This window comes from Anolis carolinensis, chromosome 2 (genome assembly GCF_035594765.1).
Source record: "Anolis carolinensis isolate JA03-04 chromosome 2, rAnoCar3.1.pri, whole genome shotgun sequence".
In the NCBI taxonomy this organism is placed as follows: Eukaryota; Metazoa; Chordata; class Lepidosauria; order Squamata; family Dactyloidae; genus Anolis; species Anolis carolinensis.
In genome coordinates, this window is record NC_085842.1 from 28560487 (window position 1) to 28584881 (window position 24395).

The 24395-nt window shown below is 41.7% G+C and overlaps 2 protein-coding genes across 4 annotated transcripts; one reads left to right on the plus strand and one right to left on the minus strand.

The window, feature by feature from the left end:
- Positions 1-3173: 3173 nt before the first annotated feature.
- On the plus strand, positions 3174-17094 carry LOC103280589 (nuclear factor 7, ovary). 2 transcript variants are annotated; one of them, XM_016997184.2, is made up of 7 exons: positions 3174-3782; positions 6212-6841; positions 8010-8105; positions 10762-10995; positions 11737-11759; positions 13380-13717; positions 15650-17094. In XM_016997184.2, the coding sequence occupies exons 2-7, from the start codon at positions 6416-6418 to the stop codon at positions 16171-16173; spliced, it is 1641 nt and encodes a 546-aa protein (XP_016852673.1). In that variant the 5' UTR covers positions 3174-3782; positions 6212-6415; the 3' UTR covers positions 16174-17094. The 2 variants fall into 2 exon arrangements, with proteins under 2 accessions (XP_016852673.1, XP_062829757.1); XM_062973687.1 differs by having other exon boundaries at positions 3174-3491.
- Positions 17095-19098: 2004 nt separating this feature from the next.
- On the minus strand, positions 19099-24370 carry LOC134297077 (uncharacterized). Of its 2 annotated transcripts, XM_062973702.1 has the most exons (4): positions 24195-24370; positions 23987-24083; positions 21146-21451; positions 19099-19465 (listed from the first exon to the last, which is right to left on the minus strand). In XM_062973702.1, exons 2-4 carry the CDS (start codon positions 24012-24014, stop codon positions 19281-19283), a joined length of 519 nt encoding a protein of 172 aa, XP_062829772.1. In that variant the 5' UTR covers positions 24015-24083; positions 24195-24370; the 3' UTR covers positions 19099-19280. The 2 variants fall into 2 exon arrangements, with proteins under 2 accessions (XP_062829772.1, XP_062829771.1); XM_062973701.1 differs by lacking the exon at positions 23987-24083 and having other exon boundaries at positions 24195-24369.
- Positions 24371-24395: the final 25 nt, after the last annotated feature.

Sequence of the window (24395 nt, forward strand, 5' to 3'; positions counted from 1 at the left end):
TGAAAAGATTTATTCAGAATAAGCTTGCCATTGCCTTGCTCTGAAGCCAGGAATGTATGGCTTCCCGAAAGTCACCTGGTAGCACAATGGGTTAAACCCTTGGGCTGGCAGGACTGCTGATGGAAAGGTCAGTGGTTCAAATCCGGGGAGTGGGGTGAGCTTCCATCTGTGAGCTATAGCTCCCCATGCAGGGTCATGAGAGAAGCCTCCCACAGGATGATAAAAAATCAAACATCTGGGCGTTCCCTGGGCAATATCCTTGCAGACGTCCAATTCTCTCACACCAGAAATGACTTGCAGTTTCTCAAGTCACTCCTGACACACACACAGACACACACACACACAAAACCCCAGTGGGTTTTGCGAATGAGCAGGGATTTGAACCCTGGTCTCCAGAGCCTTAATTCAGTCTACAACATATTAGTTGTAGATGTGAAATGCGGAAATGGAAAAGTTATTTCTCTTTTTCCCATCTGATGTCCTGCTGGAAGAAATTTCAAAACAACACATGATTCACATAAAACACTTGAGTCATGCTGGCAGGCAGAGAATGGTTTATTATGAATTATGGGAGAAAAGGAAAGAGTGCCAAATTCAAAGGATTCATTATTTTAGTTAAACATTTCAGATAGGAATGGGAATGATATAGCCTTCCAGATGTTGCTAGACTGCAATTCTCAACATTCCTCACCTCACCTAAGCAGGCTAGGGCTGCTGGGTATTGCAGCCCCAGAGCGCTTGGAAAGCTACACCATTCCCTTGCTGATTTCAACCTTTCTTGGGGTTTTCTTGGTAAGATTTGTTCAGAAGATTTCTCTTTCTCTTTCTCTGAGGCTGAGATACTGGGACTTGCCTAAGGTCATCCAGTTGAATTCTACGACTGAGTGGGGAATTATTCTCCAGAGTTGTCCGGTGCTCAAACCATGATAACCACATATCTATCAAGGAATACAATGTCATCTGTTCAGGCACAACATATCTCTAAACAAGCTCCCTTGAGCATTGTTATATCTAGAAACCTCTATAGCAGGAATCTGCACTTGTCCACTCTCTGCCTTCCTTTTGCATGAGAGCTTTTATTTTTTCTAAACTTCATTGCAGACTGCCAAAACTGTCTGATTTAAACCTTTTCTTTGCTTCTTTCCATTTTTTCTCTATTTTCTGATCAGTTATCAACTGTCCTATCAAAACAAGGGTGCTCCTTCTTTGGAGGCTTTTAAGCAGAGGCTGAATGGCCATCTGTTGGGAGTGCTTTGAATGTGATTTTCCTGCGTATTGGCAGGAGGTTAGCTCATGAGATTGCGATTTTTATGTGATCCACTTGATGCCACTTGGGATCCTTTGGGAGATAATTTAAACAAACTATGTAGAGTTGGATTTAGGCTTTTGGCTGCCTTCTATCAGTTTATATGAGCCATTGCACCTGGTAGGAGGGTTATTAGTGGTCAAATCTGCTCAATGGTGATCAAAATGTAAATAGTGTCCTTTCTTCACAATTGAGTAGGCATTCTGTCTGACATTAGCTTGTTACTTTCCCCCCAGTAACACTCACCCATACACCCGAAACAACTGGCTTTCTGCATTTCTTCTCATTCTCCTCCTCCTCCTCCCCCCCTCCTCCTCCTCCTCCTCCTTCTATGTATTCTGCTCTGTATATTTGTTCCCTGGATTCAAAGTAGGCAACCAACATAAGCCTGGCCTGTGTTGCACCCCCTAGACTGCAAAGACACCTCAAAACCACACTGGAGCACCAGACTATAAGCAAAGCAAGTTGCTTATTGAAGAATATATGTAAGCAATAGCAATTCAAAGTCCAAAGTCAATGAAGCAAGGTTTTAGTCCATCAGGTACAAGATACTTGAGGATCTTGAAGCAAGGGTCCATGAAAATCAAACACAAGAATAAACTTCAACGAAGTATCAAAACTAGTCCAAGGAACAGGATCAAAACTGGAACAAAGAACAGGATTCTTTAACCGGAACAAGGGATCCAAACAGCAAAAAATTCAGGAACAATGACTGCATAATCCAAAAGTCCCCAAGAACAGGAACAAGCACTGGAACAAAACTCAAGATACGAGGCTACAGGAACTTGGTATAAAAGACTACAGGAACATGAAACAAGATTCCATAAAGCATGGAACAAGAGTCCATGAAACAGGCAGGAAACAAGAGTCCCTAAAACAGGAAGAACACTCTTGATGAGCAAAGTTACCACCTCTGAAAAATCTCTCTCAGAAGGGGTTCCTCTTAAAACTGAAATCAAGGCCTCTTTCCGTGGGAAGTTTGCTCAAAACCCTTTCTCATTAGCAATCTTCTGCTCCTTTCCAAAACCTCCCTTTCTTGTCTTTGTTGACATATTGCTTTCTTTCTGTCAAACTCATTACTCTTATCGCAATTGGAATGCCAATCTGCCAAGGGATAACTCGACCTCAACTCTCCCAGGGAATGTGGTTCAAGCTGCCTGCTTGAAACCATTGTATGCCTGCTCCCAGAATCCTCAGGAACAGCAGCCTCATCTAACTCTGGCTGTATGGAATCATTTATCTCTGGCTGCATAGGAATCCTAGGCCCCAACCCAGATTCATCTGACAGGTCAGGTGTAGGCTGGGATACAACAGCCTGTAATAAGTGTTAGAGTGCATCTACACTGTAGAATTAATGCAGTTTGACACCACTTTAACTGCCATGGCTCAATGCTATGGAATCATGGGAGCTGCAGTTTGGTGAAAAGCCAGCATTCCTTGGCAGAGAAGACTAAAGACCTTGTGGAACTATAACTTGTGATTCCATAGCATTGAGACATGGCAGTTAAAGTGGCATCAAACCGCATTGCTTCCACAGTGCAGATGCACCCTTATTGTGAGTTTATCAATAATTGTGGCTGATCCTAGGTAGCAATCCATCCTTAGTATACCTGACAAAATGTGAGGATGTTTGGCTTTGGTCTTTGTATTATTGCATGGACCTATTTCCATTTATAGAAAATGGACCTATTACATAACTTCCTTATATTCTCCGAGTATCCTGTGGGTGTCATTGCAAGCTTTGATCATTTAAGCACAGAAAATCTTTGTGCAATGTGAAATCCTGATAGAAAAGGGTTCTAAATCATGAATGGAGCCTATATGCATATATCATCCTTCCCCTCTTTAGAACGTGATGCCCAGTTTGGATGGTAATGGCATTGAGATAGTGGGGCTGCAAACTGCTGCATTCCCCCTTAGCTAGTGTTTTCTTTCTCATTAATAACTTTTTCTACTTTGGCTGAGATTGCGTGATCATATGTCTCCCAGCTTTATGTTTGAAATGTGGAATGACGGCTGCATGATTTTTTAACCTGCTTTACCTCTTCTGGTCTATTTTGGAGGTTACAGTGTTAACTGGCAAGAAAAGTGCTGAGTCAGATGTGCAAGGATGCTGGCAGTTTGCAGATGAAAGAGATGCCGCATCATCAGGACATATGGATGTGAGCCCTGCTGCAGTTTGCTGGTACCAAAGTCCTTGCTTACCGCATTTACATTTACGTTCAAATGCAAAGCTTAAGGGAAAATGGGAAGGGAAAGAGACGCTGAGAGGTGAAGTGTATCCCAATACAGGAGAAGGTGGTACTTAGTTTAGGAGAAAAAGACCTGAAACTGACTTTCAAACTGGAAAAGATTGGGATAGAGAAGTTCAAGAGGAGGAAAAGTATTTCAGCTACAAGGGTTTTTTTTGTTTGTTTTTTTGTGTCAGGAGCAACCGGAGTTGCTTCTGGAGTAAGCTTCTGGAGTAGCTACAAGGGTAAGAAAGTGTCTTTGACTCTCTTCGTTTGGGATGTAATATTATCTCATCATTTCAGTCTTGTAAATAAAAAATGGCTTGAACTTCCATGAGAAGATGCGGATGTAGCTCTAAATGAAGCATAGAGGCAAGTAAACCCTATTGAATCAGTTGGGCTGGCTTTTGAGCAGAGCTATTCTTCACATAATTTGTTAGAATCTAGTGACATAAATGCAAACTCAGCACCAAATGAAATGAAACCCAGAAAGAAACGGAAAGAGTAAGAGATCATTTTAAAGTTACTAGTTGTTAATTTTTTAGGGGACATATAGCTAAATTTGGAAAAATAAAATTACCATACATTTTAATATTCATATTAAATGTATATACATGATGGGGTTCTTTGAATGAGCAAGGGTTGTGATTTCTTAATAGTCAATTGACTGGGTTGCTGTGAGTTTTCTGGGCTGTATGGCCATGTTCCAGAAGCATTCTCTCCTAACATTTCACCCACAACTATGGCAGGCATCTTCAAAGTTTGTGAGGTCTTTTGGAAACTAGGCAAATAGGGTTTATATATCTGTGGAATGTCCAGGATGGGAGAAGGAACTCTTATCTGTTTGATGCAAGTGTGAATGTTTCAATTGGCCAGCTTGATTAGCATTGAATAGCCTGGTAGCTTCAAAGCCTGGCTGCTTCCTGTCTGGGGGAATTGACTGTTTTGTGATATTTTCTATTGATTTTTTTAAAACTTGAAAATCAGTGTTAGTAGTAGATGACTTCTGGTGCATCTACATTGTAGAATGACTGCAGTTTGTCACCACTTTAACTGCCATGGCTCAATGTTAGAGGGCCATGGGATTTGCAGTTTGGTGAAGGACTAGCAAGCATTTGGCAGAGAAGGCTAAACTCCCAGGATTCCATAGCATTGAGCTATGACAATTGAAGTGGTGTCAAACTTCCATTCTACAATGTAATGCACCTCCTGTGTTATCTCAGGCAACTGTGCTCTGGTGCACCATAGAAGTTCAGACAGCTGACTCAGATCTCATTCAATGGCAATCATGTGGCAGTCCAGTTGTTATTAGATTGTCCCTGTGCCCACGTTGCTGGTTTTTTTTGGCTATGCTGGTTAGGGCAATTGGAGCATGCAGTCCAACAACTTCTGGAAGGATAGATGGTTCCCATCTCTACACAAAATGGATCGGCAGCTGATGCCAGCTGGATTCCTTCTAAATGTGTTGACTGCAACAAGAATTGCCAAATGTTTCAGCTTCAAAGACCACATCTGGTGCTTTTTTCTGAGATTTCTGGGAAGGGCAGAATTCTTCTTACCCTCCCTGCTGAGGTAGTAGCATGCAAGCTAAGTTTAGTTGTATGTCAGCCTGTCCAGCCTGTGATTGTGTCTGATGCTCATGATGGGAATGATGTTCATGTTGATATGCATAATGAGAATGGGGATGATGTTCCTGATGATGGGCTCGGGCTGGAATTAAGCTCAGGAGAGAGGCCTGAGCAAGGTCATATTTCTGGGAAAGACCTTCCACCGCTTTTCTCAGAGCAACAGTCTGAAAATGATGCTGAGATTACTTTGCCAGATGCAGAGGGAGAGGATAGTGAAACCTTGGACAGAAAGCAAAGTTTTAGTAAACAAAGGCAGAACCTTTAGAATCTCAGGCGTTCTGTTTGGTTAAAGCAAAGGAAAGATAGCAACCCATTATCTAATGGAAAAGTGAGAAATAATTCTTTCCTGTCGGTTTTGGCCTTTGGAAAGAGTTTATAATAATTCATGGGAGACTAGTGTCTCAGTTGAGTCAATGTCTTTACTTCATGCTGGTTTCGTTTTCAAGTGCTCTATGTTCCATGTATCAAGGCTGTTGCCAAGTTTTAAGTTTTTTGCTTGAGAGTTCCTGCTGTTTTGGTTTCTTGTTTTCATGTGCCTTGCTTCATGGATTTCCCTGTACTAATGGACCTGGTTTTCTTCTAAAGTTTATGGATTATCTTGGATTTTGGACTTATACTGCTTTACTATTTTTTATTGCTTTGCCTCCATATATTCTACAATAAACTGCTTGCTGATTTTACCAAGTTGGTGTGGTGTTTATAGTCAGAGGTGCTCCTGCTCTGGAGTATGACAAGTTTATACTCTGAACTAAAATTGCAGCAGTTGAAGTAAGCTGAGAGCAAGTAGGGAGAGTGGGAAGAATAGAGAAAAACCAAGATATTTTCAAAGCAGCTGAAAAGAACAAATGATTAGACAGGGATTGTTGGAAGGTAGTGAGCAGAAAAATAGATTAATTAAGACTGTCTCTGCCAAATCAAGAAAGTTGGAAGGTATGCAGATAGTGTAGAGAAAAACTGAACTATGCAATTCAATTGTTCATATTTTTGTTAAAATATTATTGATGGGTCTATTTGATTATTTCTTCTGATATTCTTCTTTAAAACAGGGCATCCTAATTCATGGGCCATTGAGGGTTTTCATCAACTAAAGAAAGGATACCACTTGAGATGCATTTGGGGATCCCAGTCTGCAAAAAAACCAAATTTGTGGTCATCTAGGAGAAACGTATTTGAGGAAACATACCAATCCAGTTGGTGAAGATCACTCTATATCTGGGGAAGAGAGTGAGCATTTCTCTTGACAGCTCAAGATGGCCTCTGTGCGAGAGGTCTCCAGCTTCACAGAGGACCTGCTCTGCCCCATCTGCCTCTCCATCTTTCGGGACCCTCACATGCTGGAGTGTGGCCACAGCTTCTGTGCTTCCTGCTTGGAGCCCTGCATCCCCAAGGGCCAGAGGCGTGGGCTTTGCCCCGAATGTCGGCGCCCATTTGCCTTGCGCCATATGGCCATCAACCGAGCCCTGTGCAGCCTAGCAGAGAAAGCACGGCTTCTCAAACTGGATGAAGGGCCCCAACTGGGTGCCACTGGAGGCTGGTATTTCTGTGAGGAACATGAGGAGCCCCTCAAACTCTTCTGCAGCCAAGATGAAGGGCCTGTTTGTGTCATCTGTCGGGACTTGCCTCAACACCGTGGACATGACTTCCTGCCCATCAAAAATGCAGTTCAGGCTTATCAGGTGAGAGATTGGCACACTCTGGTGTCAGTGCAAAAGATATGGAGCAGCAACTCCTAAACTCTGGTCTTCCAGTTGTTTTGGACTCCTAAAAGTTCCAGAGATTCTAGGAGCTGAAATCCAAAACATCTGGAGGAGCAAAATTTAGGAAGTACTGATATGGAGCATAGTTGTTTAAATCAGAAGCGTCTGGGAGCTTCTCTTCTGAGATAACTATGCAGCCCACTGTGCAGAGCAGTGGGCCTCAACCTCAATGCTATGGAATACTGCGAGCTGTGGTTTGGTGAGGCATCAGCATTCTTGGGCAGAGGTAGATACACCCTATGTGGCCTGCAGTGTGAAGGGAGACATGGACTGCATCCACACTCTAGAAGTCTAGCAGTCTGATAGCACATTGCCAAAGCTCAATGCTGTGGAATAGAATAGAATAATTTCTTTTTCATTGTACATTGTATGATGAAATTAAAGGTTGTCCCCAGCACACATCACAATAACAACACTGCTGTTTTTTGAGACTTTACCTTTCTGTATCAGAGAACTCTGCTGTCACAACAAAGTACAAGACCCAGAATTCCATAAGATGAAGTGGTATTTAACTGCTATAATTCTGCAGTGTGGATGTGAAGATAAGACTTCTCAATTGCAGCTTTTGGGTTGTAAAACTCCCTTCCAAATCTGACCAGCCCTATAACTGGCTCCATCCCTTTTTGTCAGCAGACTCCTACTTTTTCATTCAAATTGATATCTGGTGATTCAAGATGAGATTTTAACAAGATGATACTTGTCTTTTAAATTTATGTTCATATAAAATTATTTTTAGTCCAGCTGTGACATAAGATTATAATGTGCTTAAATGTATTTTAATCTTATTTTATAAGTGTTCCTGTTTTTTATTTTTTTAAATATTTTGTGAGCCTCTCTGAATTTCAGTTTTGAGGAATACGTGAATTATAAATCCAACTAAATAAACAAAGGCTGAGCTCTTTCATAGCCACAATGACACAGCTTTAATTTCCTATCCAACCCCTGAAACACTTTTGTTCATTCAAGTGCACTTTACAAAGCTCCTTCCCAGAGATCTCTAACTGGGGTCTCATCTACACTGTCATATAATGCAGATCGAACTTCCCTAGTAAGTGATGTTGGATATTCTCTGTTCTTTACCTTCTAGGACCAACTAAAGGCATCTCTAGAGCCCTTGGAGGAAGGTCTCAGGCGTCTGAAAATGAGCCAGTGTCGCCAGCAAGAGAACATTATAGAATTAAAGGTGTGCTTGAAACATTTCAATTGGTGTTGACTGTTGAACCTGATCTTCCCCGTTTCCTTGTCACTGCAAAATAGACAACTGTAGGTAATTTTCCGGGTCTGTGTTATACCTGATATTTGACATTCAGCACTTGTCATTCTGATCAGAAGGAGGATGTCAGCCTGAGGTATTTGTTGTCTGCATTTTTCAAATGTGACTTCTAAGAACATGCTGCAGCGTGGAGTCCTTCTGTTCAGAGTTTGTCATTCCCATTTTGAGTTGCTCCATTTTGTTCCCATATCTCCCTGTTTTTGGTTCCTGTGTCCTCCTACAATCTTGCTTTTCATAATGCTACTTCTCTCATTCCATTCTACTCAAACCACTTTAAAGCCCTCCCCCCCCCCCCACAATGAATGTTTCTTCTGTAATTATTGGGGTCCTGCTGATATGTCTCTTGTGTGTGCGCGATGCTGTTCTGCTTACATAAAGATCTATATGAAATATATGTGATTTTGCGATCCAAATCAGAGGAAGCAATCCAGAAAATGAGAGCATGCATAATCTGAGAGATCACCTTTGTTTTAATATTTTCATTGCCAATACCAGCTTTTCTTCCTCCTTCTCTCCCTCCTCCCTCTCTCCCCTTAGTTTGGTAAACAGCATCAACAGGCTTCCACTTGTCTGGGATGAAGGAGGTTTTGGATAAGGTGGAAGGGGGTACAGAATAGCACTCTGTATCCTGTCCAAAATAAAGTATATTAGGGCATAAGCCAGGATTATATGTTTATATTATACCAACATGTTTCCAATCCAGGATTTTTCTGTTAGTATCTTGCTATTTTATTATTTTTATTATTCACAGCATTTATATTCTACCCTTCTCACCCTAAAGGGGACTCAAGGCAGATCACAAAACATGGCAAACATTCAATGCCCCTAGACATACAGGACAGACAACAGAAAGAGGTATTTGTCTGCACTTTTCCAACTTCAGTGTCCTGGAGGTTGTGCTTGTTTCTGGCCACACAAGGGTGCTGTTGCTCCATCCACTATGACGATGAGCCCTTGATCCCAAATTTTCCTTGTTCTTTGATCGCTGGCATTTCTGATATTTCCTTTTATGGTACCGTAAAATACCGCCCTGCTTAAGTGGTGTCTAATTTCTCTACTCACAGCTCAAAGCTGTTTTCGAACTACTTAAGTGGACAGTTAGCTGAGCTGAAGGTCGGGTGCTCACTCCGACCCAGGCTTCAAACTGCCAACCTTTTGGTCGGTAGAGATCTATTGCTGCTGGTGATTAGCCAGCTATGCTAAAGCCCAGCCCACGTTTTCTTCTTCTATGAAGAATCCATAGATATGGTGAATTATTCCATTTCTGCTTGACATTTTTAAATGCACTGAGGTGCTCAAACTCTTTGCTCTCAAACAGATCCCTCTGGCAGCTAGTGCTACACCGGGTGGTGGTGAGGTGATAGCAAAGTATTACACACTGTTATAAACCCAGTGATAATCAATAATCCATGACATCAAAAATAAACTCCAGCCCTGCACAACCATAGATAATTGTGCTGTTGATGGCACAAGAGAAACCTATTACTTTCATGGCATTTTAGTCAAGACCCAGAGATGTGTTCGGGAACTTATAATGGATAACAGAGATTGCAGTCAATAGGGAACCCAGTAAGACTCCTTGACCCTTTGCACAACTGTTGGCTAGCTAGTGTCATCTGCCTCAACTATGCTTGGCTCAGCTCCTCCTCCATTTCCAGTTCATTCTTCTCCACCACCTTGGACCCTGCCATTCGAGGAGGAAAACAGAACTAACTGGAGGAGGAGAGCTGGATGCACCAGAAACAGATGCTGTTGCCAGCTGTTGTGCAAAGCAGGTAGTGGTGGCAAAGGGGACACCCTCCCATCTTGGTTGTGTGGAGTCACTGTGCCTCTTTTTGCTGCAAAAACCCCTTGCTCAGCCAAGAGAGATGCATGGATCTGCACAACCAGGATGGTGTCCTCCCTGATTCAGGCTCTACAGTAAGAAGTAGAGATGATTAAATAAATGCATATGGAATGTGACTACATGGCCTACCAAGTACATATGTATCAAGAAATGTACTAATTAGTAATATAGTATGAGTCATTAAGGTATACTTCATAATTTCCATGTATAAATAATTAGTCCTTTGTCTTGCTCAGGGTATGTTTGGTGAGGCACTAGCTCTCTTTAGTACAGAAGGCTTAAGACCCTTGTAACTATGTTTCCCAGGATCCCATAACACTGACACATTTTTGCTACAGCTAAAATAAATCTTTGTGATCGACCACTTAGTGACCTTAGGACCAGACCTCATATTTAGTGATCACACCCTCTCACTGCCAATATGAACTAGAGGAAGTGGAGGAGGTGGTGGCCAACCAGGTGCAGCCAAGGCAGATGCAATGGCAAGTAAGGATTTTGGCCAGTAGGGCAGATTTGGGTCACAGATACGTAAAGCTGATCCTTCAGATAGGGCAGTCCTACTATGAGAATTTTCCTGCACAACTTCCAAATAACTCCAACACGGGTTTTTCGAGACTTGGACATCACCCCTCTAATAACTCCTTTGCATGCCAGATGTTTGACCACTCAATGTTCATGTTTTAACAGACCAGAACATTTTGGCATTATCTATTCTTGTAGACCTGCTCTGAATCTTTGTCTGACCATGTGTCTGGAGAATTTGTGAAGATGCACCAGCTGCTAAATGACAGAGAGTTGGGTTTAAAGGAGGCCCTGGAGAACCAGCGAGAGAAGAATCTGACCCAAATGGAAACCAAATTGAAGGAACTGAATGAGAAAGTGGCTTCTTGGTCAGAAACCCTCTATCAAGTGCGGGCAGGACTTCAATGCAAGGACCACATCAGTTTCCTTAAGGTGAGAATGACCTTCTGTTTAGGAAGGAGGTCAGAAATATCAAGTGTCGTCACTAGATGATACAGTAGAGTCTCAGTTATTCAAGCCTCGCTTATCCAATGTTCTGGATTATCCAAGCCAGTTTTGTAGACAAAGGCATCCTCAGAGGTTGTGAGGCATGGATAAACTGGGCAAATATATATCTGTGGAGAGTCCAGGGTGTGACAAGAGTCCTTTGTTAGTTGGGAGCCAGCGTTAATGTTTCAGTTAATTACCCTAATTAGCATTGGAAAGGTTTGTCTCTTGCCTGAGGGGCATCCTTTGTTAAGAGTCATTAGCCGTCCTAGGATGATGATTTTCTGCTTCCTAAAACAGAAGCTATAGTTCACTTAGTAAGAAAGTGAATTTGTAACTTTGCTGAAATTTAAGATCACTGTAGCCACTAGTGTAATTGATCCAATTTGTTTTTTACTTCCCTTTTTGAACTAACACCCTCTTCTCTTCCTAGCAAGTTCCTTGTAGTTTGTTTCAAACGTATCCAAGTAAATGCTGGATTTATATTTCTAGAAACAATCAGCTATTCTTCACCAAACAAATGAAACTTTTCTCACCATTTCTGTTGTTCAGATGGCTGTTTTTTTATGACATGCAGCCATTGAAAACTATTGAGCTGCCTCTGCTGAGAAAAATGGTGGCTATTATAGGGAAGAGCAATTTTTAGTTATTTAATCCTTTTGCCCTTTTCTATTCCTTTCTCTCCAGGAAGCAAAGGACTTGCTGGAGAGGTGAGTAGTGTCTCCTTTCCCTTGTAAAGGGAAAGTAAAGCATTATTGGACTGCCACAACAAGTTGAATGATCAGAAGATTATTTTTGTTTTCTGAATCATCCATGTAGGGTCATAAGAAACTGTATTATACTGAATTAGACCATTGTTTTATCTAGTTCAGTATTATGTACACTAGCCTTCCTCATCCCAGTAGCCAGTATATAGTTGAGACTACATCCATCAGCCAAGCTAACATGGTGGCCATGAATGGATTATATTTTTCATAGGCTGTGTTTATATATGCCAAAATACTCCTGAGTAGTCTGTCTTGGAGCTCCCATTCATACAGTATGAGGAGTCCCCACCTAACAACATGGAACTGCCTGGAAACCCTTTTTTAGTCCACATGGATGGCTGGACTGATAGCACATTGATAGTGCCTTGTCTCTTTGGGGAGCACCATTGCTGTTTCACCACTCAGAAAAAGCGTCAAGAAACTCTATGGAAGAGCCTTGCTATTGACATCATTTTTGATACCTTCAGGCATGAGATTGCCAGAAGCAAATGTTGCTAGCAAGGTTCTGCCAAGGAGCTACTTCAGGTCAGCAAAAGAGCAGCAGAACGTTTTGATGTGTGGATACTGAATCACCCTGGATCCAGCCTTTCACACATCAAAACACTGAGGGTCATTCCACAGTTTCCTGAAAGTTCAGAAATAGTTTGCAGTTCTCCTTGTGACAGATTAATATCTGGAAGCAGCACTTCACCCGTGGAACCAACTGTACATTGTGTGGACTTGCAGAGTACATTTAATTAGGCCTGTGTAGACATGGGGATTGTCCTTATTATATATGGAGGATATCAGGCATGAAAGGCTGGTCTTACTTGAATGGAAATAGCTTGTGAAAGTTACAGGCAGGGATTTCTTCCAGTTGTGCCTAGAAATGCCTTAGCTGAATCTGAGATCTTTGCAAATAAAGCCTGTGCTCTGCCCCTGAGCTATGGGTCTTTGGTTCACACATATGTCTCCTCATTGTGGATGTTGTTAAGGCTGACCTTTGGTGTGGTAGAGGTGAACCACATTGACTTGCTCTTGTCCCTTTTAAAAAAACAGATCAGTATGCAGAGATTAGGGGAAGATGTTTTTCCCAGCATGGATATAAACATTCCATCCTAACATCGTGTCAACACAGGAAACCAAGTTGGCACCACTAATTTGGGGAGGCATGACCAAGCAATATATACAGTTGACCCAGGTTATCTGCTGGGATTGAGTTCCAGGAACCTGCATCATTATAGACAGTGGCAAAATCAAAGTTTAGTTTTGGGATTTATTTTTTAAGCCATTGATGGTTGAATTCATGGATACAAATATGTGGAAATGGGGGTTGACTGTATTTTGTGATCCTTGGTCTTTGAAGGTTTTGAATGACAATCTCCTTCTTAGCTCTCAAATAGTCAATACTAGTGCCACTTGAAAGTAAGTGTGTCCTGTTCTTGGCATTATACTGAAAATTGAATCCCTCCAATAAATACGATTCAGGTTTGGGTGGATAGTGTGAATAGTGTAATGAATCACTCTGTCAATAAGAACAAATACTACTAAACTGGCTGACTCTCAGATATTTTCCCCTTACAGGGTCCGTAAGGAACAACGATCCCAAGGTGAAGAAGAAGAGGAAATAGAGGCAGAGATGATGGAAGAAGGTTTGGGGGCCAGCAGTGAAGATACAGATGAGTGTGAGAATGAGGCAGAGGAAGGTGGGCTGAGAGTTGATGAAGACGTTGATGAGGAGGAAGAGGAGGAGGAAGAAGAAGAGGAGGAGGAAGAGGATGAAGAGGTGGAGGAGCAAGAGAGAACAGCAGAAAAAGAGGAAGAGGAAGATGGAGTGGTGCCTGTAGATTTGAACCTGGGCGAGTTCAAAGGTCCTCTGCAGTTCTTTGCCTGGAAAGAGCTCTTGGGTGCAGTGCATCCAGGTGAGGTGCCTAATGGGAGAGAGGCTTACAAACCAAATGTACCAATGATGGCAAAATCCCCAAATAGGGAGATTTATGGTTGTCTTTTTCTTCACCTCAATATTTTAATTAGTCACATAGGCCTCAGGATACAGTCATCACACATAGATGGTTGGTAGGTCCTTCCTTGGCCTTCTTGCATTCTGTTGGCCATGGGAGTAGTTCCAATATGGGGGCCAGGAACCATGCAAATGCAACATACCCACAAGGTATAAATGGTGCCCTAACTGAGAGAAAGAAGTTTGGGAAAATGTCATTGCAGACACTATTCTTTTTGAATGACTGTTCACTAGTAAATATACCCCCACTTCAGTCTTGGTCCAAACTGAAACTAGGTCTTTGGGTTTTCCTTGTGTGATTATCAGTTATAGATAGATGAATGAATTTTGAAAACAGCCATAAAAGAGTTCTCTCTGTATTTTCAAGTCAAGGATGGTAAACTTTTGCGGGATAGCCACATCTGTGGAACTTTTACAATAAAATATCACACTATTTTTTAAAAAGGAGATAGACAATGTGAAAAACAGTTAACGTGGGGCGGATTTCCCATCAAATGATTTTAGAGGTGTGGGACTATGAAGTCTCATTGCTAGACCACTACCATTATGGCACTGTAATATAGTGTGATCTCTGTATCCATGGGATATATGTTCACAACTTTACTATAGAAACAGGATAGTAGTGAATCCTATTGAAGTGAACAACTTCCACCAGAAATTATTATATAATTACACAGGGAGGCTTAGTCCTCCAGGGTGACTCTATGGTAATATCCAGCAGAAGCATAACATAGAACTGGAAGACCAAGAAAATTTCTAGAGAGGACATAATTTTGTTGGATGGGGGTAGACGAAACCATCGGTACCGGTCTATGACTATGGGGATCATATTGTGCTGCTAAACATAAATGAATCTGATCTACTGTGTATGTATTTTTGATTAAGTCCCTTTTTATTTTATTCTTCATGGAGCTCTATTGACTTTCATACCAACCTACTTAACCTGCAAGCTTGTTGAACATAGTTTTGAAAGAGCTTTGAATATTATAGAATCATGTAGGAGGACCTAGTGATGCCTAGGCAATCATGTATTTGCGCTATACAGTGTTCCCTCACTACTTCGCAGTTTGCTTTTTGTGCCCTTGCTGTTTCACGGGTTTTTAATAAACACTAAAATAATAGTATAAATCATAAAATAATATTATAAATCCCTCTTTCTACTTCCTTCCAAAGGAGAAGCTCAAAAAAGGGAGAGAAAAGGAGGCTGAAGTAGCTTTGTTTTCGCCTCACAAGGCAGCGGCAGCAGTGGGAGTGCGCATGCGCGTGCTTGAAAGGCTAGGAGAGGACAACACAAATAACACAAATATAACATCCCTACTTTGTGGATTTTCACTTTTTGTGGGTGGTCCTGGAACGTCCAGGACTCAGAGCAATGGGTTCAAATTACAGGAAAGGAGATTCCATCTGAACATTAGGAAGAACCTCCTGACTGCAAGAGCTGTTCAGGAGTGGAACTCACTGCCACAGAGTGTGATGGAAGCTCCTTCTTTGGAGGCTTTAAAAAAGAGGCTGGATGGCTACCTTTCAGGGGTGCTTGGATTGTGCTTTTCCTGCATGGCAAGGGGTTGAACTGGATGGCTCATGTGTTCTCTTCCAATTCAAGGATTCTGTGATCCTATGATATCTCTAGTCCTCTTGTACGATTCTATGGTATGCTTGGGTCAGAAGCCTAAGCCATTGTTCAGATTATAAGGTTCCAGATTATACATGGAAATTGTATTATATGATGTGTCCTGAAAGGATCCTTCACATAATACCCTGGTCTACTGTATGTATGTGGCACATGGCATCTTTCATTGTGATTTTCTCTCTCTATCCTCTTCCACCCCATCAGTCCCAGCCTGCATCACCTTGGACTGCAACTCTGCTCATCCCAGCCTGGTCCTTGTGGAGGAAGCAACTGGGGTCAAGTTCAGCCCAGGCAGACGTTTCTGGCGGCGAAAACCAGAACGCTTCACCGCCAGCCCTTGTGTGGTGGGTCGGAAGGGCTTCACTTCGGGGCGCTTCTATTGGGAGATACGGGTCGGGGACAGCACGGGGTGGGTGGTGGGGGCGGCTAAGAAGTCTGTGAAACGCAAGAGGCGCCTGAATTTCCAGCCCAAGGAAGGTGTGTGGGCTATTGAGCTGAGGGCGGGACAGTACCAAGCCTTGAGTGAGCCCCGCACTCCTCTCTCAGTCTGCGGGAGGATGGATAAGGTTGGGGTCTACTTGGATTGTGAAGGGGGGCAACTCTCTTTCTACAACAGCAGCAGCATGAACCATCTCTACACCTTCCAAGAATCATTCCATGAGGAGCTACTTCCCTTTCTCAGCACCCAAGGGAACCATCCCCTCTCGGTTTGGGACCTGGAGCTCTGAGCCCTAGTTTCAGATGGTAGGGTTTGAAAGAGAAAATATTAGTTGAGGATAGGAAACAATCTTCATTGTAGGGATAATATATTCTGAAATAATGCCCAAATTAAAGTTATTTTAAGCACTTCTGACATTTTTTCCTGATTTGCATCCACCTACATAAAATCATTGTTGTCAGTTTATCTCTCCCCACCCACTACTACACAATTATCTGTAATTATAAGGAGTTTTCTGACCCGATTTGCTAAATTTTGACTGAATGGCTATTCTTTCGTCTTTAAAAGCAACGTCACAAGCACAAATTTAAACTGGTGGAGATGCTACTGCATTTCTTCAATTCCAAGGCATTTAAGGGTAGCCAAGTGCCAGACCATTCACTGCTATGATGATGATGATGATGATGACGATGATGATGATGATCATCATCATTTATATCCTACCATTCTCTCAATAGTGACTCAAGGTAGCTAATAATAACATGACGCAACCCATCCCCCCAATATATACATCTCTAAAAACAGGATACTTTTTAGAATTGTGGGTGCTTTCTCATATGTATAAATAAAACTCTTTTTGGTGGTAGTCCATCTTACAATCAATTAGAATTCAAGAACACTATAGGAATATTTAGGCCCCCTAACATGACTCTATTGGAAGCTAACCATAGAATTAACCTGGAAGACCTAGTGATTTCCAGACAAAACAAATCAGCAAAAGTCAAATCCACAAATGTGGAGGGCTGACTACTATAGTTTTATTATTATAGAATACTAGTGGTTGCACATAATTCTTCCCAGTAATAACACACACAGAAAGATATACACAAACACACATAAACACCAACCAATAACTACTTTTCAATTCATTGCTCCTTGCTAGCTGTTCCACTTGCCTGAAATTTTCACATCTGATTCCCTTGTGTACTCTGGATATTGTGTACTCTGAATTTGTATGAATGAATGCATTTATTAGTAGAACTGTATGCCTACGAGACTTCCTTCCCCCAAATGTGCCAAAATGTGAATTAAGTCAACTATTTGCGACAAGTAAGGCTGTGTGTTTTTCCTTCCCTAAGTGTATACACATTGAATCCCTTCTAAACATGTGTTCCTAATTGATCTATTATTTCACTTGACTGTAATATTCAAATGAACTCTCTCGGTGGCAATAAACGTTAGGTGCTTGAAGAAATTACCACCCATGGTGTTTGGTTTTTTTTTTATATATATTTACATTTTTCTGGCACATTTCATCATATATGCTCATGTTTTTTAATAACCTTCTCAATTAACCTCATAGTAATTCTAAATCCTATATCCATAAAGCCTTGATGCCAATTTTCAGAATTAATGCATAGATTTAATTATAAAACTGAATGTGTGCTATTATTATTATTGACTAGCTTGGGGACCCGGCGGTGCCTGGGTCATTTGAGAAAGGCATTGTTTGCCTGTGTTCCAAGTGTAGTCTAGATCCAGTGTCAGCTGGATTCAGTGGGTGTGGGTGAGCTGCAACTCCCATATGCAAGTTTCATTGTCCATGGTCCATCCCCCTCCAAACACTGCCAGGATGTAAAGTAGGTCATGGGGACTCAATGTGTCAAGTTTGGTCTTGATCAGACATTTATTTATACACTTCATTTTTCTCTAAAAGAGAAATTTGGTCTTTGTTAGTAGCTACACATGAAAATATCAATGCAGATTTTTAAAAATGTAACTGGGCCAGGCTTTAGCACAGCAGGTTAAACCACCAGCTACAGTAAATCTCGTCACTCAAAAGGTTGACAATTCGAAGTCCAAGTCAGGGTGAGCTCTTGGCCTTTGCCAGCTTCTGCCTACCTAGTGGTTCAAAAGCAAAATGTCAGTGGATAAATAGGTACTGCTTAAAAGTAGGGAGGTATTTTAAGGCATCCATATGGAAATCCCAGGAGTGGAATGAGCGCCTGCTGTTAGCTCCAGCTCCTGCCAACCTAGCAGTTCAAAAACATGCAAATGTGAGTAGATCAATAGGTACCGCTCCGGCGGGGAGGTAACGGCGCTTCATGCAGTCATGCTGCATGACCTTGGAGGTGTCTATGAACAATGCCGGCTCTTCGACTTAGAAATAGAGATGAGCACCAACCCCAGAGTCGGTAACAACTGGACTTAACATCAGGGGAAAACCTTTACCCTTTACTTTAAGGAAATGTCAGAAAAAATGTCAATGATTCGATCAAGGAGGAAGTTTACAAACAAAGCTTTTCGGCAGGGAGATGGAGCGACAGCACCTTCCTCCCCCCCCCCCCCCCCCCGGGCAGCCAGAACCAAGCACAAGCCTCCAAGATGCTGAAGATGGGAAAAGCCTATATATACCTCTATCTATGTACAATTATCTGTCTTGTCAGTGTATAAATGGCATTGAATGCTTGCTGCACATGTATGTTCTGTGATCCACCCTGAGTCCCCTTCAGGGTTAGAAGGGCGGAATATAAATACAGTAGAGTCTCACTTATCCAACATAAACAGGCCGGCAGAATGTTGGATAAGCGAATATGTTGGATAATAAGGAGGCATTAAGGAAAAGCCTATTAAACATCAAATTAGGTTATGATTTTACAAATGAAGCACCAAAACATCATGTTAGACAACAAATTTGGCAGAAAAAGTAGTTCAATATGCAGTAATGCTATGTAGTAATTACTGTATTTATGAATTTAGCATCAAAATATCACGATATATTGAAAATATTGACTACAAAAATGTGTTGGATAATCCAGAACGTTGGATAAGTGAGACTCTACTGTACTGTAAATAAATAAATAAACTGCAAGGGAGTCCAAGTAGCAGCAGGACAGTAGCCAATCATCATGAAAAGTTTGACCCATTCCCTACTAAAGGCATGAAAAGCACCTAATTGCTATTTGTCCATTGCCCAACAAAAATGAAAGACCTGTTCAATTTGTAAATCTTTATTCAACACACCCATGAGAGACAGAAGAAGCAAATAAAACAAAATCAGGATTCAAGCAAGACATTTGCAAAAATGAGAGGTATTTACAAGCCATTCGTACAGCTCAAACAAGGGTCACATATGAATTGTTTCCGTAATGAATGATCAGAATGACTGGACTTCCATTACAGGCTGCTACTCAGATCCGACGGAGAGATGACATGCTGAATCCTGTCGCTGGTGGTTTGTTCTTCTTCAGAGACAGCAAGCTGATTGCGTGCTTTTATCAGGCAGTCCCACAGCAGACCCATCCCACACAAGAACATGATGCCCGGGATTAGGAGGAAGATCCGATAAATAAATAATGGACCTGGCATTGAAAAAAGGCATGAGGAAAGATGTAAAAATTCAGTCTCTCAATGTCATAAACCAGTTGGATGTGAATACAATGAGACATCAAAAGCCACCACATTGCTCTGAATGAGGCTCATTGTCATTTTGTTGTCTCGCTCAGTGGGAAAAAGTCCCATTGAACTTATTTTAGTGAACATGTTCAAGATCTTTATTTATTTATTGTGGTGATTTTCCCTTTTATATCCTACTATTCCACCCTACCTCAGAAAAGCAACTGAAGATATACATGCCGAGCATCCCTTATCTGAGATCTGAAAATCTGTCCACAGGGTTGGCTGAAATAGTGATACCTTGGCTTTCTGATGGTTCACGGCACACTTATTTTGTGCCATGCCCAAAATGATTAGAAATATTGTGTACAAAATGACCTTCAAGTTATAAGGTTTCTGTGAAACAAAAATGAATTTAATGTTTTGATGTGGGCCCCATCTAAATATGAAAATACAGTTTCAAAAATCCTTCTGGTCCTAAGCATTTTGGACAAGAAATACTCAACCTAGATTGTTTCCTTTGTAGCGTTCTCACAATTGTCCTGTCTGTATTATACAGGGTCACGGTGGTGCAATGTGTTAAATCCTTGTGCTGCTGAACTGCTGACCTGAAGGTTAGATGTTCAAATCTGCGGGGCAGGGTGAGCTCCCGATGTTAGCCCTAGCTCCTGCCAACCTAGCAGTTCGAAAACATGCAAATGTGAGTATATAAGTCTGCTTTATATGCTGTGATCTACTTTGAGTCCCCTTGTGGACACATAAATAAAGGACACAAAGAATTGGATATGAACTACAGGAAAAGAATAATAGAATCATAGAGTTGGAAGAGACCTCACAGGCTATCCAGTCCAACCCCCTGCCAAGAAGCAGGAAAGTCCCATTCAAAGGTCCCCTGACAAATGGCCATCCAGCCTCTGCTTAAAAGCCTCCAAAGAAGGAGCCTCCACCACACCCTGGGGCAGAGAGTTCCAGTGCTGAACTGCTCTCACAGTGAGGAAGTTCTTCCTGATGTTCAGGTGGAATCTCCTTTCCTGTAGTTTGAAGCCATTGTTCCACGTCCTAGTCTCCAGGGCAGCAGAAAACAAGCTTGCTCCCTCCTCCCTATGACTTCCCCTCACATATTTATACATGGCCCTCATCATGTCTCCACTCAGCCTTCTCTTTGCAGGCTAAACATGCCCAGCTCTTTAAACCACTCCTCATAGGGCATGTTCTCCAGACCCTTGATCCTTTGAGTTGCCCTCTTCTGGACACTTTCCAGCTTGTCAACATCTCCCTTCAATTGCGGTGCCCAGAATTGAACACAGTGTGATTCCAGATGTGGTCTGACCAAGGCAGCATGACTTCCCTGGATCTAGACACTATACTCCTATTTATGCAGGACAAACTCCCATTGGCTTTTTTAGCTGCCACATCACACTGTAGGCTCATGTTTAACTGGTTGTCCAAGAGATTCCACTTAAACATTAGGAAGAAATTTCTGACCACAATTGCCTCAGAGGGTGGTGGAGTCTTGTTCTCCCGAGGTTTCAAAGCAGAGGCTGGATGGCCATCTGTCGGGAGTGCTTTCACTGTGTGTTCGACATGGCAGAATGGAGTTGGACTGGATGGTTTCTGACAACCATATGATTTCCCGAGAAACTCACCCACAGCTGTCATCAAGACCCGGCCCATACAGGTCCTGTTGAGGCCCGAGAGGATCTGGTACTCCCCTTCCAGCTCCTTGTTCATGTGAGTGACGATGAGGCCCAGGGGGTGCAAGACAATGTGGTTTTTCATGTCCCTATTGAAATAGTAGGAGCGATCTCTGGTGGCGATCAGGATCCATTCACAGAGGGATGTAGAGGTATTCACTCTGCACAGGATGGAGAAACCCTCTGAACGGGGTACAGGGATGAGGTCTCTGGAGTCGCGGGGGATATGGCGGTAGATAATAGGGCACATGTCAGGCACTGGGGAAAAGAAATTGAATGGGTGACTGTTATCAACTGATATTCTTTGCCTATTCCAAAGTGTCAAAATTCTCTTTTAACTGAGCAGAATCGGAGTTACTAGTGACACATGCAATTAAAACAGAATCACACTGATGCTTTGAAGGCTTTGCAGTTTTTCACAGCAGATGCTCAGTTAACTGGGACCCATGGGGATTGGGCGATGCTAGATAAATTTAATTTGTGAATGCTTGAGAGTTGCTATTAAAAATAAGCTGAACTAGTACTATACTCCATACTATACCATATCATAAACTCTGTATTGACTTGACATTAATATTGAAATACAGTGTTCCCTCACTATTTCGTGGTTCGTTTTTTGCAGATTTGCTGTTTCACGGTTTTTCAATAAACTTTAAAAGAGTATTATAAATCATAAAAAATTACAATTTACAGCATAAGGAAGGGAGGAAGGAGAAGCCAAAGAAAGAGAAAAGTGGCAAAGGGAGGAGAAGGAGGCGATTTATCAACACATGATTGGTTGATAAAGACTTAAAATAATGTATAAATATATAGTGTCCCTACTTCGCAGATTTTCACTTATTGCGGGTTGTCCTGGAACGTAATCCCCACAATAAAGTGAGGGAAAATTGTATTGTAACTGAAAACAAACGAAGACAAACTTAATGTAACATAATTCCACTGTATTATCAAAACAGCTTTGTGACTGCAGTGAAATTACTTCCATTTTTGCCACTTGCTTGAGAGTTCTGGTTGCTTGAGTTCCAGTTAACTGAGAGTCTAATGTATTATTGCTATATTTGTATCCCAACTTTCTTCCAAACTAGGGACTGAAGGTGGCTTACATTTTAAAAAGAACAACACACCTAAAGGCCTACAAAAATAGAATATCACAATGCAGTTAAACTTGTCACTGTATTATACTGACTCAAACCTACATTTAAAGGATAACATTGCAATTAACAAAATAAAAAGCTGTTAAAACAGCACCTTTAGTCCATTAAAAAACCTACCTGTTTTTAAAGCCCGTGATGACAATTGAATGTGTAGATTACATACATCTGCTTTCATTATGGCTATGTCCCTTTTCCTCATTACAAATCTGAATCCAAATCTGTAGTTTTAACAGTCATAGCTATGAATACTTAACTTTTAAAAAAGACCAAATTGGGACTTTGTCATGAAGGATAGTTTGCCAACATTTCCTAATGATGATAGCTAAATCAAATCTCCACATCTGGAAGCAATATATCTTTGAATATCTATTGTGGGAGGACAGCTGTTGGACTACAGCATGGAAAACATTATGGTGATTGAGATGGACCCTCCACATTTGCAGATTTGAGTTTTGAGGATTTATTTATGGATTTGATTTTAATGTTTGCTCCAGGAAACTCTGGGTCTTCAAGTATAACTCAATGATCAATTTCTTTCAAAAGATAACTATAAAGCTATGCTGGAAAACCTAGATATTGCTAGAGAGAACAGCTTTTTCCAAATTTCTATGTCCTTCAATGCAATTCTGTGGTCAACTCCTGATGGTGGAGAACCTAGAGACTCAATAGCAGTGGTTCTCAACCTGTGAGTCCCCAGATGTTTTGATCTTAAACTCCCAGAAATCTTAACAGCTGGTAAACTGGCTGGGATTTCTGGGAGTTGTAGGCCAAAACACCTGGGGACCCACAGGTTGAGAACCACTGCTCTATAGGAACCAGAACCTCAACCTAATGGACAAGTCCCTGAGCATGTAGTGACAATGTGTTGTTGAAGGCTTTCATGGCAGGAATCACAGGATTGTTGTCCGAGGATGCCTGCCATAGATGTGGGTGAAACGTTAGGAGAGAATACTTCTGGAACATGGGCATACAGCCGGAAAACACACAACAACCCAACAGTGATGATGATGATGGTGATATGGTGATTTCTCCCAAAGTGGGACCAACAAGGTGTTGTTGTTCTTTGTTTTCCATTTCACTGTATGGATTGAGGTGGGAAACAACAGATTGAAACATAAGAGATAGATATACAACATCACATAAGCATCAATTACAGTTGGACAGAGTGTGACATTCACATAATAAAAAGTCCCAACAAATGAGGAAGATATAAACACACATATTTTTGTTTGCTGTGCCTTTGACCGGAGGCACTTCCCCTTGTCACTGTGACCTGGCAACCATAAATGCGTGTGCCTTCAAGTCCCTTATTTACTTATTTTTTATTTTACCTTTATTGAAAACACATTTTAATAATGTGTACAAATGTGTGTAGGATAAAATAAATTAGTTTCATAGAGTTTTCTTAGGCATTTCAGAAGTGATTTTGCTGAAATATAGCCTACAGCGCTTGGTTTTCGTTGGTGGTCTCCCATCCAAATACTCACTTGATCTGACCCAGCTTAGCTTCCAAGATCGGACCTTTTTGTGTGTATGTACCGTTAAGTCAGCAATTGATTTATGGCAACCCCATAGATTTTGTAAGAATATTCAGTAGTAGCTTTGCCAATTTCTTCCCCTGAAATATAGCCTCCAGTACCTGGTATTTTGCGTGGTCTCCCATCCATGTACTAACCAGATCTGGTCTTGCTTGGCTTCCAAGATCAGGCAGGATCTGGTGTCCTTTATGGCAGCCCCTAAGTGCCATAAATAGTTAGTCCTTCGTGGCAACCTTAAGCACTATAAATAATTAAGAAGAGCTTGACACTGACAGACCCATCTCTAGGGCAAAAAGGTTGCTTTCTTACCTTCTGCCCCTCCACCAATGGGTCCAGCTTTGACCTCAGTGATCCAGAGCCCTAAAAAAACCCATGAAATTAGGATCAAGGTGGGGATGTCCCCATATAATCTATTTCCCGCTTTCAGTGGTGATGTGCAGGCCCACATCTCAGCGATCTCCATGTGGCAGTTGGCCAAAGATGTGAACCTGAGGCTCCTGGACTGATGTC

Excerpts from the sequence above, each read along its gene's own strand:
- LOC103280589 (XM_016997184.2), top strand. The coding sequence starts at position 6,416 with ATGGCCTCTGTGCGAGAGGTCTCCAGCTTCACAGAGGACCTGCTCTGC. Across the intron at positions 8,106-10,761 it reads AGAACATTATAGAATTAAAG|ACCTGCTCTGAATCTTTGTC; the intron begins GTGTGCTTGAAA and ends CTATTCTTGTAG. Across the intron at positions 11,760-13,379 it reads GCAAAGGACTTGCTGGAGAG|GGTCCGTAAGGAACAACGAT; the intron begins GTGAGTAGTGTC and ends TTCCCCTTACAG.
- LOC134297077 (XM_062973701.1), bottom strand. The coding sequence starts at position 24,348 with ATGGAGATCGCTGAGATGTGGGCCTGCACATCACCACTGAAAGCGGGA. Across the intron at positions 21,452-24,194 it reads CATTGGTGGAGGGGCAGAAG|TGCCTGACATGTGCCCTATT; the intron begins GTAAGAAAGCAA and ends TCTTTTCCCCAG. Across the intron at positions 19,466-21,145 it reads GGTCTTGATGACAGCTGTGG|GTCCATTATTTATTTATCGG; the intron begins GTGAGTTTCTCG and ends TTTCAATGCCAG.